Source organism: Purpureocillium lilacinum (genome assembly GCF_023168085.1).
Source record: "Purpureocillium lilacinum CBS 284.36 DNA, scaffold_1, whole genome shotgun sequence".
In the NCBI taxonomy this organism is placed as follows: Eukaryota; Fungi; Ascomycota; class Sordariomycetes; order Hypocreales; family Ophiocordycipitaceae; genus Purpureocillium; species Purpureocillium lilacinum.
Window position 1 is genome coordinate 713,789 of NW_027072111.1, and position 12,160 is coordinate 725,948.

The 12,160-nt window shown below is 57.3% G+C and overlaps 1 protein-coding gene across 1 annotated transcript; it reads right to left on the bottom strand.

The window, feature by feature from the left end:
* Nucleotides 1–231: 231 nt before the first annotated feature.
* Nucleotides 232–1,814, bottom strand: PLICBS_000062 (uncharacterized protein; the record flags this gene model as incomplete). The annotated part of the gene is made up of 3 exons (XM_065599496.1): nucleotides 232–470; nucleotides 524–1,688; nucleotides 1,746–1,814. The coding sequence occupies 3 exons, from the start codon at nucleotides 1,812–1,814 to the stop codon at nucleotides 232–234; spliced, it is 1,473 nt and encodes a 490-aa protein (XP_065455568.1).
* Between the last annotated feature and the right edge of the window lie 10,346 nt (nucleotides 1,815–12,160).

Consider the following 12,160-nt stretch of genomic DNA (forward strand, 5'->3'; position numbering starts at 1 on the left):
GTCGTTTGATGAGCCGGCGAGGTAGCAGTTTCGACACTAGTTCTGGGCCTCGTCCGGTCATTATGTGTTGTTTTTCCCAGAGAAGGCATGATTGTTGGTAAAATGCCGGCTGTAGGCATTAATATAGGAATTTTGTTGGCTTCTGTGACAGGGCAGACGGTGGTGCTGATGGGAACTGTGACGGTGACGATAGCTGTCCCTCCAGTTGATTGTGTGGGGCAATTAGGGATCTCAGGAGCACAGTTTGTGATAGTTGTGATACTCGTTGTGAAAATGGTTGAAGTGGTCAGGTACGTTATAGCTGACTGAGAGGAAATGGTCCCGCCCTGGGTCTGATTGACGATGCTCTGCATCGAGGTCGTGTCTCCGGGCTGAGTCTGAGTAAAGGTACTCTGACCCTGAGTCTGGGTGAGGGTACTCTGACCCTGAGTCTGGGTGAGGGTACTCTGCATCGAGGTCGTGTCTCCGGGCTGAGTCGGAGTGAGGGTGCTCTGACCCTGAGTCTGAGTGAAGGTACTCTGACCCTGAGTCTGGGTGAGGGTACTCTGCATCGAGGTCGTGTCTCCGGGCTGAGTCGGAGTGAGGGTGCTCTGACCCTGAGTCTGAGTGAAGGTACTCTGACCCTGAGTCTGGGTGAGGGTACTCTGCATCGAGGTCGTGTCTCCGGGCTGAGTCGGAGTGAGGGTGCTCTGACCCTGAGTCTGAGTGAAGGTACTCTGACCCTGAGTCTGGGTGAGGGTACTCTGCATCGAGGTCGTGTCTCCGGGCTGAGTCGGAGTGAGGGTGCTCTGACCCTGAGTCTGAGTGAAGGTACTCTGACCCTGAATCTGGGTGAGGGTACTCTGCATCGAGGTCGTGTCTCCGGGCTGAGTCTGAGTAAAGGTACTCTGACCCTGAGTCTGGGTGAGGGTACTCTGACCCTGAGTCTGGGTGAGGGTACTCTGCATCGAAGTCGTGTCTCCGGGCTGAGTCTGAGTGAGGGTGCTCTGGATTACACTGGTCTGCTCAGCTGGTACAGTAGCTGTGGTGTCCTTGCCAGAGTGCGTTTCTGTTTTTATTCCTTCAGATTTGGTGTTTGTGATATCTCTGCTTGTCGATTGGATGGGCTTAAGTTTATTGTCTTTGCAGTTCCAACGAATATGGTGGATGCCAATCTTGCAGAACCTTCTTCCTTTGTGCTTAGCCTGCTTCGGAAAAACGAACCAGACCTTCTTGGCGCCACCGCACTGAGTGTTACGAACTGTGGTGCCTTGCGAGGAGCAGTCATGGGTTGTCTTGCAGATAGCGCCATCCGGCATTTGGTAATGGAACTCCATGCGCGCATCCAGCGAAGTCGTCACCTCAAAAGAGTCGATGGAAAACTTGTCGATGCCGGCGCTAGGACCTGGGCTGATAGAAGGGCATTCAGCTCTTTTGTGGCCACATTTGCCGGTAATGACCTTGCCCGGCAAAGATGGGCGACCTCTAAGTCCGCCCCGCTTAAAGAAGCTGTTCTCGCAAGTGAAGCCGCTGAACAGATTCTTCTTATACTCTCCCACTGTGCCAGCCATGAGGTCGACAAAGTCACAGCCGGCTTCCCACTCAGGCGTGCATTTGTTGTCAATATTCCCTGGGCATGTGAACGTACTTGCGCCGGTGAAGCTCGTGCCTAGATTAATACCCTTCCCCTTGATGAGGCCTTTTCCAAGCTGAGAGACCATAAGTTAGCCCTAGGCACTGAGTCTCTAAACAAGATGTGAACGTACAAGCAGAGTGGCAGCAGCTTGGTCAATGCATGCTGCCGCCACCAGGGTGGTTGCGACGAAGATCTTCATCGTAAATATCTCAGAGAGCCCAACAGGATCGCTGAGCAGCAGAGTATGTGTCCCGGACAGTGAGGGGAATCGACGGCAGGGTGAGTGTGGACAAATGCCTGGAGAGCTTCTCACTTATGAGGATCAAAAAGGGCATATAACGGATATCCTTCCATATTGGAAAAAAGGTTCAGCTTACATTTTCAGTACAACCCTAAACAAAACACCGGTGTGTCTTCTTGAAAGCCTTCATTGTCATTCTCCGCACCGGCCGTGGAGCTTTACCGAGGCTATTGATTGTTTACACACCGAAATGCATAGACGACACCCCTAGAGCCACGGGAGTTGTGAGGTGGTATGCCTTGCCTCATGCGTCCTTGGCCGCATTGCGTCGCATTCAAAGTTTCTGTATCTTTCGTGTCTCACCTGGTCTAGTGATCAGATAACCCTCCGTTATTGGCTAGACTGGTCGTTGTAACGCTCCATGATATAAATCAATCCCGTCCACGCCACCAAATGACGTAGCTTGGTACAGTGTCAATTTGTATCACGCGCGACACTTCTTCTACCACGACGTCCGATTTCTTCGGTGGTGACACCGGGTTGGATCCAACCTATTCAACTCCTTAGTATAATGCACTGTACCGCATTTGATGCTTATTCTGAAGCCTCAGCCACAGGCCGGATTCACTGCGGCACGGTGCATTCACCTCCAATGCACTGTGATTCAAACCTTGGCAGTGGATCTTGGCTGAGACAGATCACATTGCGTCCATGTATTTGTTGCACTACTCACTCATGGCATGAATTTATTACGCCCGGAGGGGAGTCCCTATAGGGCCTCGACGCAGCCTAATTAACAATCTGGTTCGTTTCGTACGTGACTCCCCAAGCCCCACGTATACAATGTCGCAACATTTTAAAGCCAACCTCGCCGTCCTTGATCTCATGACAAGCCTGCTTGAAGGCCAAGTTCTTCAAGTATTCAGCATCCTATGCTCAGCAACTGAAGCGTGGTCTGCCAATGTCGAGACCGTTTTGTTAGTATAGTCGCATGTTAAAGATGAACATCCTGAGTGGCACGATTTGTTGCCAGCCTTTTCGTCGCAATCGCGAATCTGATCGACGCACGCACAGCCCGCATGTCCGGTTCCCACTTGTCGTCCTCCGACGTAGCTTTGCCTCCTACAAAAAAGAAAGGACGTAGCTTTGCCTCCTACAGAAAAGAAAGGTTGTCAATCTTTGTTCCTGAGCATGTAAAGAGAATTCCCCGTTGTCCTGGCCACTTCTTGCACCGGAACAGGAAATGCTCTGTCGTCTCTGATGCTTGTCCACAGTCGCACATGTCCGATTCCGCTGCACCTATCTTGCGAAGATAACTGTTCAGCCGCATCATCCCCGTCCGAAGCTGAGCGAGGACGTCTGATTCTTTCCTTTTCAGCGCTTCGTATAACGCACGGGCATGTCTGCCCGGTAGCGCCTTGTCGATGCTCTTCGAATACTTTCCAACGCTATCTGGCACCTGTTCGCGCGGTCGTTCCCGGGCGAGTGCAAGCCGGAGCGTTGTGGAGCTCGCTTGGTACGGTGGCGTTTCCACGACACACTCCTGCTCAGTGGCTCGCTGCGCTACCGCTTTGGCCAGTGGTCTGTTTGCCGGCAGCCACATAAGCCTGACACAACAGCCATTCTTCTGAAGGAGTTTTGCACGATCGTATTTTTGACGAATAGTGCATTTTCCGGATTGTTGCCGTGGCCGCCTGATCGCAATCGCCGCTGAGCGATTGCTCGTGACGACCGTCACGTCTCGAGAGACAAGGCCAGGTGGTACGTTTCTCAGTACTGCTTCTATCGCTGCGAGTTCCGCCGTGTATGGGTTTTGTTCACTGTCAGGTCCGAGAGCGACAGAGTAGGTGGCGAGGATGCGCCCCGTGTCACCATGCGTTGTATCGCAGACCACGCCTCCCATACCCACTCTGCCGTCCCTCTGCGAGCTTGTTGTGATAATGATTCCTTGTGGATTTGGTCGTTGGGCCGTCCCTGCGAGGTCCATCTCCGCCGATACAGGGATACGTTTCGCCCATGGTCGCAAAGCGAACGCGCCAATGACTTCCATTCGCTCCGTGGAAGCCTTGGCCACCACTGAGGCGATGCCTTGCATTGGCGAGAGGTACCGCCTGCTCGCCTTGTTTCTCATCGCTGCCAGCGGATGCGTCTGCGGAAGGGTCCGCAGGTCCACGCAGAGCCTCGTCGCGGCCTGCCTGCGTCGCCTCTCTATAGTCGGAATGCTGGCCTTCGCCTCGGCCACAGCGGTGGCCACGGTTCGGAACGCTCCGATGACCGCGCGCTTTGTTCAGCCAGCCCGTTTCCTTCGCCCTACGAGCGTGCATCCAACATTAGAAGCACAGTCCATGGCCGGAGCGACCGTCGCCATGAAAAGCTGCCTCGCTACCTTTGGTGAGAGCATCTTTAGCCTCTTCAGGCTCATTCTCCAATTTCTGGTCACGGTCGAGTGAAGGGCGTTGCACCTCCCTTCACCCGGCCGAGGCCCTCCGCTCTGGTTGCGCATGCAGCCGGTGAGGAAAAGCCTTCCCAGGCCCATCAGAAAGATGGGTGACGACAGCGACGCAACGTCGCATGCAACTCTACATCCCGCGGACGGGTGCGAGGCTCCGACGAAAGAGCGCCTTGAGCCGATGAGATGCTAGATGGTGTTTGTTTTGAAATGAGGACGCGTCGGTGCGAACTGCGGGGCGGCGGAAATGAGCGCCATTGGTGCGTGATGTGAGTGATGTGATATTATTTAACGTCCGGGTAGCTATTAGGCTAAAGCCCCTATCGGGGCAAAGGACGTGCTAGGCTGATGAGAGTCTATCTACAATTGGCATCAGCTCCAAACCGCTGTGCTTCGCCAAGTTCCTGCCCGTTGGTCCAGGTTAGCAGTCACTGAATTGTGGCTGCCTCAGGCACCAACGGCGCTCATTTCGGCCGCCCCGCAGTTTCCGCCAACGCGTCTTTATTTCAAAACAAACACCATCTAGCATCTCATCGGCTCAAGGCGCTCTTTCGTCGGAGCCTCGCACCCGTCCGCGGGATGTAGAGTTGCATGCGACGTTGCGTCGCTGTCGTCACCCATCTTTCTGATGGGCCTGGGAAGGCTTTTCCTCACCGGCTGCGTCTCGCGACCGGAGTGGAGGGCCTCAGCCGAGTGGAGGGCGAGGCAACGCCCTACGCTCGACCGTGACCAGCAATTGAAAAACATACAAAACAAAACAAAAAGGAAGAAAGGGAGTGGTTGTTTGCCTAATGGCGCGGGCAGATCCTTTGGAAGAAGGAGCTCTCCGACGTCATCTCGACGAAGGCTTTGAAGCCCTTGCCTACTGCATGATGTATCGCTTCGGCCGGTGAGGGGATCAGCCTCATCCGGAGCCGTGGCGGTACTTTCCTGCAGTAGAACGGGTGCTCTGGTGCTTTGCGTCGTCCGCATGAGCAGTCAAGGCGCGCGTCGTCATGATTGAAACGCTCGTGGTAGTCGGCGAAGTCTCCGTGGCGAGATCTTGCCGCAAGGAGGCTGTGGAGCGCTGCCCTTGGGAGCGCCAGCTCTGGAGGGCAGCTTGAGGTCGCCTCGAGGTTCAGAGTCTTGTATGACTCTGGCGCTTCAGTTGACCACCAAGCCTTGAAGGCGTCTCTCGATTCCTGCCTCGCAAGTCGGCGCAGGTGGGCCAGCGATGGCATGGCTTCTGGTGGTGCAGGCTGCAAACAGCCCGCTTTGGCGAGGCCGTCAGCCTCCTCATTGCCCGGTATGTTGGTGTGTCCTGGTATCCAGCGGACCTGCACGTTTCCGTGCGAGGTCGCCAGTTCTTGGAACTTGGTGAACTTGTCCTGCGACGAGTCGGCTGGGTTGCCTCGCAGACAACTGGCTACAGCGAGATTGTCGGTACAGACCACGACTTCGCTTCGAGTGTCGCCCAGGCGGAGAGCGGCCCGAAGGCCTTCTAGGGCGCCGGTTGCCTCCGCGTCGAAGACTTCGGATGGGCCTAAGCGGCCCGATCCTTGGACTAGCGATTGCTTATCCCGGTGTACTGTGAAGCCGAATCCCACGGCGCCGTTTGGGAGTTGCGACCCGTCGGAGTAGACGATGAGCGTGGCTGTGGCGGCGGTTCCAAGCCATTCGAGGAAGTCACCAGCGGTTTCGGCTTTGTTTGCAGTCTGAAGAGGGCTGGCTTCTGCGTCGGAGTAGCGGCGCGGCAGGAGCGCCGGGCGATGGCACTTCGGGAGGAGTTGGTCGGTGCGCTGCAGCCTCGACTGAAACGTTGGCTTGACACGTCGGGTCGAGCTGGGGTTCCGAGTGTGCCGCGCTCGAGGCGGTTTCCGCGAGGCCCTTTTAACAAGGGGATGGCGCCCGTCGAGAGACTTCAGGCGTGCCGAGAAGCGGATCTGCTGAGCGGCGAGTGCGATGTGCGCAGGCGGCGTGCCAGCTTCGCGGTGCATGGCTGGGATCGGGGTCGTCTTCCAGACAGGAAGGGCAGCTCGGACGGCGTGTCTCAGGACTTTGTCCAGACGTAGCACGAGGTGTTTTACTTGCGTGGACACAATGCGATTCGGGTTTGCAACGCTAGGCGCCACCTCCCCAGGATACCACGCCTCTGCGCCGTAGAACAAGGTCGGCTCGACGCATGCCTTGACTGCTCTGCGGACGGCGCGCGGGAGAGGGCCGTGTTTGGTGTTTGCGATGCCTTTGAGGAGGTTGGCGACTTGCCTGGCTTTGGCGGACCACTCGTCCACGTGGGATTTGAAGGAGAGCCTCCGGTCGAGCCAGAGCCCGAGCCAGCGCATTGCGTTTCCAGGGACGATCTCGGTGCCGCCTTGGAATACGGAGGGCCGGGAGGGGCTCTTCTTCCGAGAGAAGTGCATCACCTCGGTTTTGTCCGGGTCGAAAGTGACGCCGTTGGCGGCACCCCAAACCAGGAGTTCTTCCATGTCTCGGGACGCGAGAGCAGTCGTTTCTTCGAGCGTTCGCCCGGTGCGCAGCATTGCCGTGTCATCAGCGTAGCCGAATCGACCATCCGAGTTCCCCAGGCGGTAGATAGGGGCGATGTACAGAGCGAAGAGGATTGGCGATACAGGTGAGCCTTGTGCGAGGCCGCATCGAAGAGGCGACGCTGGCGCTGTGACGTCCTGGAATCGGATTGCGGCCGAGCGGTCTTGCATGAAGGAGCCGGCCCATCTGACGAGATGCGGTGGCCACCCTTGTTGCCGGAGTCGGAGGATAAGCCGATTACGCATGACGGTGTCGAAAGCTCCTTGTACATCCATTGTGACTAGCGTAGCGACTTGGCCATTGGCTAGAGCTGTTTCGATATCGTGCACGAGGGCGGCGACTAGGTCGACCGCGGATCTCTTTGGAAGGGCGCCAATCTGCTGTGTGTGCAGGATACCGTATCGTATCGAGGCCCAAGCCAAGCGACGAGCGATAAGCCTTTCAAGTCCTTTGCCGAGACATGAGAGCAGTGATATTGGCCTCCAGGCACGTGTCTTGGAAAGGTCTCGCTTGCCTGGCTTCTCGATCATGACCACTTCAGCCTCCTTAAACCTCAGAGGGTGGTAGCCAAGAGACAGGCACCCCTGATATAGGCGTTGGATGTGGCAGCGTAGAGCGGGCCATGCCGTTCGGAGCAGACGTACCGTGATGTTGTCCGACCCTGGCGACGTGTTGCCTGCGCGCAGCAGAGCGTCCTGGACTTCCTCAATGGGGACCTTGGGGGAGAAGGGGATGGGTAGGGTGTCTTCTGACGGCGTCCAGGGGTCGGAGATGTCGTCGTCTGCAGTTCTGCGCTCGAGAGTAGCGTGCCGTAGGGCCTCGGCCTTGCCGATTTGAGTTTCAATGGTTGTTTCGCCGACCTGTAGGGGGGGAGGGCGGAACACCCCGGGTCGCTTCAGCCATCGCGTGATCTTAAAAACGTCTTTGTCGCTTCGCACGCCATCAATCAGTTCGCGCCAGTATGCCCGCTTCGCGCGTCGCACCACCCGTCGCAGGTCGCGGCGAGCGAGCTGTACGTCGCGGTTGAAGCCGAGTGGGAATGCTCGTCTGACGCAGCGGAGCTCTGCGACAGATGCTGCGCATTCCTCGTTCCACCACGGGGCCTTCCGTGGTCTACGTTGAGATCGCCGGCCAGCCGCACGAGCTGCGGATTGGATGAGGTCTATAATTGCATCCGCGAGCCGGTCAAGATCTGCGACCGTCGTTGCTGCCTGGGGAATAATTGTGGCCCCTGATACAACCAGCTCCGTGAACCGCTTCAGTTCCTCGTCGCTTGCGAGAAGAATCTTTCCAGGCGGGAGCGTTGCCGGCTTGAGAGCCGGGAGAGAGATGCTGAGGGTGAAGTGGTCCGAGCTCGTGGCAAGGTGGTCCTCCACCGTTGCCTCGGCTAGGAGAATATTCGAGAAGGCCAGGTCTATGGTATTGCCGTGGGCGTTCGTGGGTGTGTTAATCGGATTGAGGAGATCTAAATCGTTTTCTGCGGCCCATTCTGCGATGATGCCGCCGTGGCCGCGGGAGGGGCCAATCTGCCACGTGTGATGTCTCGCGTTGAAGTCGCCTGCGATAATACATTGGCTGGGAATCGGCCATGCGAACAGGACATCGAGGGCGGTGTCCACGTTCGGTTCCCGATATACGTTTACCAGAGTGACGCCATTGACCACGAGCCAGAGAATGTCTCGGGAGAGCGCGGGACGTTGCTGGTCGGCCAAGAGTCTGGAGCCCCTGCGAATATATGTCATGACGCGCGGTCGGGTGTCGATGTCTTCCCAGGTGCTGACCGGTGAGTAGGTGTCGTACGCCGGGTGTGTCTTGGTAAGGCAGCGGGAGTCACGGACTTGCGTCCAGGGCTCCTGTAGTAGTATGACCTCGTATCTTTCTGCATCAGCAAGGGCGAGTGGGCAATCGTGCGAGGGGCCATTCTTTCCGACATTGGCTTGGAACACCCGGAAGGGTCGCCGGTCACGATGTTGTCGCCTAGGTCGTCTATTCATAGAGACCGGTCTGGGGAGGCAAGGCGGCGCTTCTTTGGCGAAGTGGTTGGCTGAGGGCTGGAGGTGCGAATCTCAGGAGCCGGAGTTCCGAGGAGGCACGTGGAGGAGAGCGACGGCGTGGGCGTGGAGACCGAGGGAGCTGGGCTCAGCGAGGATCTCGCTGGCGAGGGGCTTGCGGGTGGTGCTCGGCCATTCCCAACGTACTCGTTCGGTTCTTCAGACATCTCGAAGCTCTGCCTCACGGGCGGAGAATTACTTCTGTCGCTGCGTGTCGACGAGGCTCGAAGGAGTACCGAATCGGCGGGGTTCATGGGCGTAGCTGAAGTGGGTTTGATCGGGCTGGCCGCTGCTGGTGTGTTTTGCCTACCGCTGGAGGAGCTTATAGAGCTTGGAGCCGGCGATGCTTGACTGTTCGGGGCAGCTGGAGCTGCCGAAGAGGCGGACGGTGTTTCGCTAGGGCGTGATGCCCTATCTTCCCTCTCGGGCTCCGGTGTGATTGCGTCGCTTGTCGTCGGTGTGCTCCGGCTGGACGCGGAGGTAGTGTCGCTCGCTGTCGCTGAGTCGGGTTCGAGGCTCGTGGACTGATCCCGCGGTGGAGATGCTGGTTTCGCTGTAAACTGCTTGAACAGTCGTTTGCCCATGATTTGGACAAGTTTCTTCTCGGGCCTGTTGAGGCTGTGGAATGCTCCGTTCACCTTCTTGGGGCGAGCCGGGCACTGGGGAAAGTCAACCGCGTGCGGCCCGTGGCAGTTGGCGCATTGCTGTGTGGCTGTACAGGTGTCCTGGGCGTGGCCAGTCTTGCCGCAGTTCTTGCAGCGTGCCTGGCGTCCGCAGCTGTAGCGTGAATGGTAGTCCCAGCACTTATCACATTGCTTCGGCGGCTTGGTCTTGACGATGAGTCTCGCATAGCTCGTCGTGTCGAAAAGGCGCCAGTGGTGCTTGACCTCCTTGGCAAAAGATATGATCAGGGTCCGGGTCGGGCGCTGATCCGAGTCCTGTTTCGCAGTTGTCACCCTCTCGGGGGTTTGGCCGGTCTGCGTGGCGACCTCGTCTCGGATCGCCTTTTCGTCGTCAATGGCTTCGCCAAAGATGTTATTGAAGCGGCGTGGGCAGCCTTGGACCGCATACGTGTACCACTCCTGTCGCTTTTCAACGATCTGTGCGGAGATGTCAGGAGCCCACTCGGCCTGCCGTTCAGTCAGAAGATCCCTGGTTGCCAAGTCAGCGGCGCGGATGGCCCATCCGGTTTTGCAAGGGTGGGCTTCCGGGATGCGGCTCCGGGCGATGCCGAGCTTGTCGGCGATGTGGGTCCGGATGGCGAAACTTCGAGACATGTCGGCGGCATGGCCGGGGCGGAGGCGGGCGAAGACCCGGAGGTCATCTGTCGGTGGAGGCGGCGGATGGCGTTGCCCCTGGCGACGTGGAGGCAGCTGTTTTTGCCATTGATTCTGCGGAGCTGCGCTGACAGGGTCTGCGGTGGTCCCCGCAGCAGCTGGGGCTGGGCGTCTCGTGCCGACGACTGTTGCGTAGGAGGGCTTCGTCGTGGGGAGGTTGGAGTGCGTGCCGGCGAGTACGTCGGTCCAGTACTGCAAGAAGCTGCTGGAAAACTTCTGGGCGAATTGCAATGCAGGTCCAGAAGTGAACTGTTTCGCTGTGTCGTCGAATGACGAGCAAAAGGCCCTGAACACGGCTAGTTTGGCGCTATAGACCTCGTTCTGGGCGACAACGAGCTTGTCGGCGGCATTGGCGATTGTGACGGGGCCGTCGCCGGGTTGCGGGTCAGGTTCGCTAGAGTCGAAATGGACAGCGCGCTGAGCTCCTTCCGTGGCTGCAGCGTAGGAGACCGCGTGAAGCGGCGATGACGGCGTGTATGCCGTCCGTAGCGCAGAGCGCGAGACGCCGATCTCGCCCTCACGGGTGGCGGGGCTGTTGCGCAGAAGGGCGACACGCGCTCCTCTGGCTAGGCCGGAGGGGGTCCTGGGACCCAGATCGAAAGGATCATGATTATGAGGCGGGCTGGACGAGGCCGATGCCATCGCCGCCGCCGCCGCCGGCTGCGCAGAGCGCAGGGTGGGCGGATTACGGTGTACTTGTTAAGGGATAACGTGTATATTGGGCTACTTTCTTAACAGTTGCATGCCAAGAAAGTAAAAATGCAGGGAAGGATGAGCGCCATTGGTGCCTGAGGCAGCCACAACTCAGTGACTGCTAACCTGGACCAACGGGCAGGAACTTGGCGAAGCACAACGGTTTGGAGCTGATGCCAATTGTAGATAGACTCTCATCAGCCTAGCACGTCCTTTGCCCCAATAGGGGCTTTAGCTTAACAGCTTCCCGGACGTTAAATAATATCACATCACATCACATCACATCGATGGTCACCTCTGAACATTGATCCCCTGTTCGGCATGATCTTGCTGACTGCCTGAACCAAATCGTCGATCCATTCATCCGCGTTCTGGATATCTGAGGCATCTTTGCTCGTCGCGTACGCAAACGCCTCTTTCCATTGGTTGATCCACGCTTCGAAGTCCGCTGAAGATGTCGCTGGCGGTTTCAACGCGACACGATATCTCTCACGGGCATCCGATCGCAGTCAATTGGTGTCGACATTCGCGTCTTCTTCCAAGTTCTGAAACCATATTTGCATCGACGCCTCGCCTTTGCATAAAGTTGTGTAGTAATGGTCGGAGATCGTGTCCATGACCCATATCCGCAATTTGGACAGAGCCGCCTGCTGGTCCTTGAAGACTTGATATCTTCGATCGTAATCTTTTCCGGCTCGGTCGTATATGTCTCTGTGAAGGGTTCTAATAGTGTAAATTACAGCTATGTAGTCCTCATGCGTTTTACATTCGAGTTGAAGAAAGAAGAAGGGAAAGGAAAGAAAGAAGGACAGAAATCCAGCCGCAAAATACACTCCGCCGTTGCTCAGGCAACGGCGCTCTGGCGACTGACGAGGCGCTGCCTTGTCCAGCTGGGCGTAGCCCGTTACAGTCTCGGTCTCGAGTGGTAAGTTCGTGGTAGCCTCGTGCTCGCAGTGTGTCGTGGCCCCGCTCCGTCTCAGGTTCCGTCCCACCGATCACTTGGATTTCATCGTCAACAGTCTCGGATGTTTGAGTCTGAGAGCTCCTCTGCCTTCTGGCTGTTGATTTTGGTCCCGACGGCGTCGATCCAGCTGTTGCAGTTCCATGGACTCTTCCGGGGTAGTCTGCAAAGTACGGTTGTAGTGGGCGTTTGATTGGTTCATCTTCCTTGTCTGGATCTACCAGAGCCCAGACGTTCGTTCTATGGCCTTCATCATGAAATTGTCACTCCACACCTCCCAGTCTCCG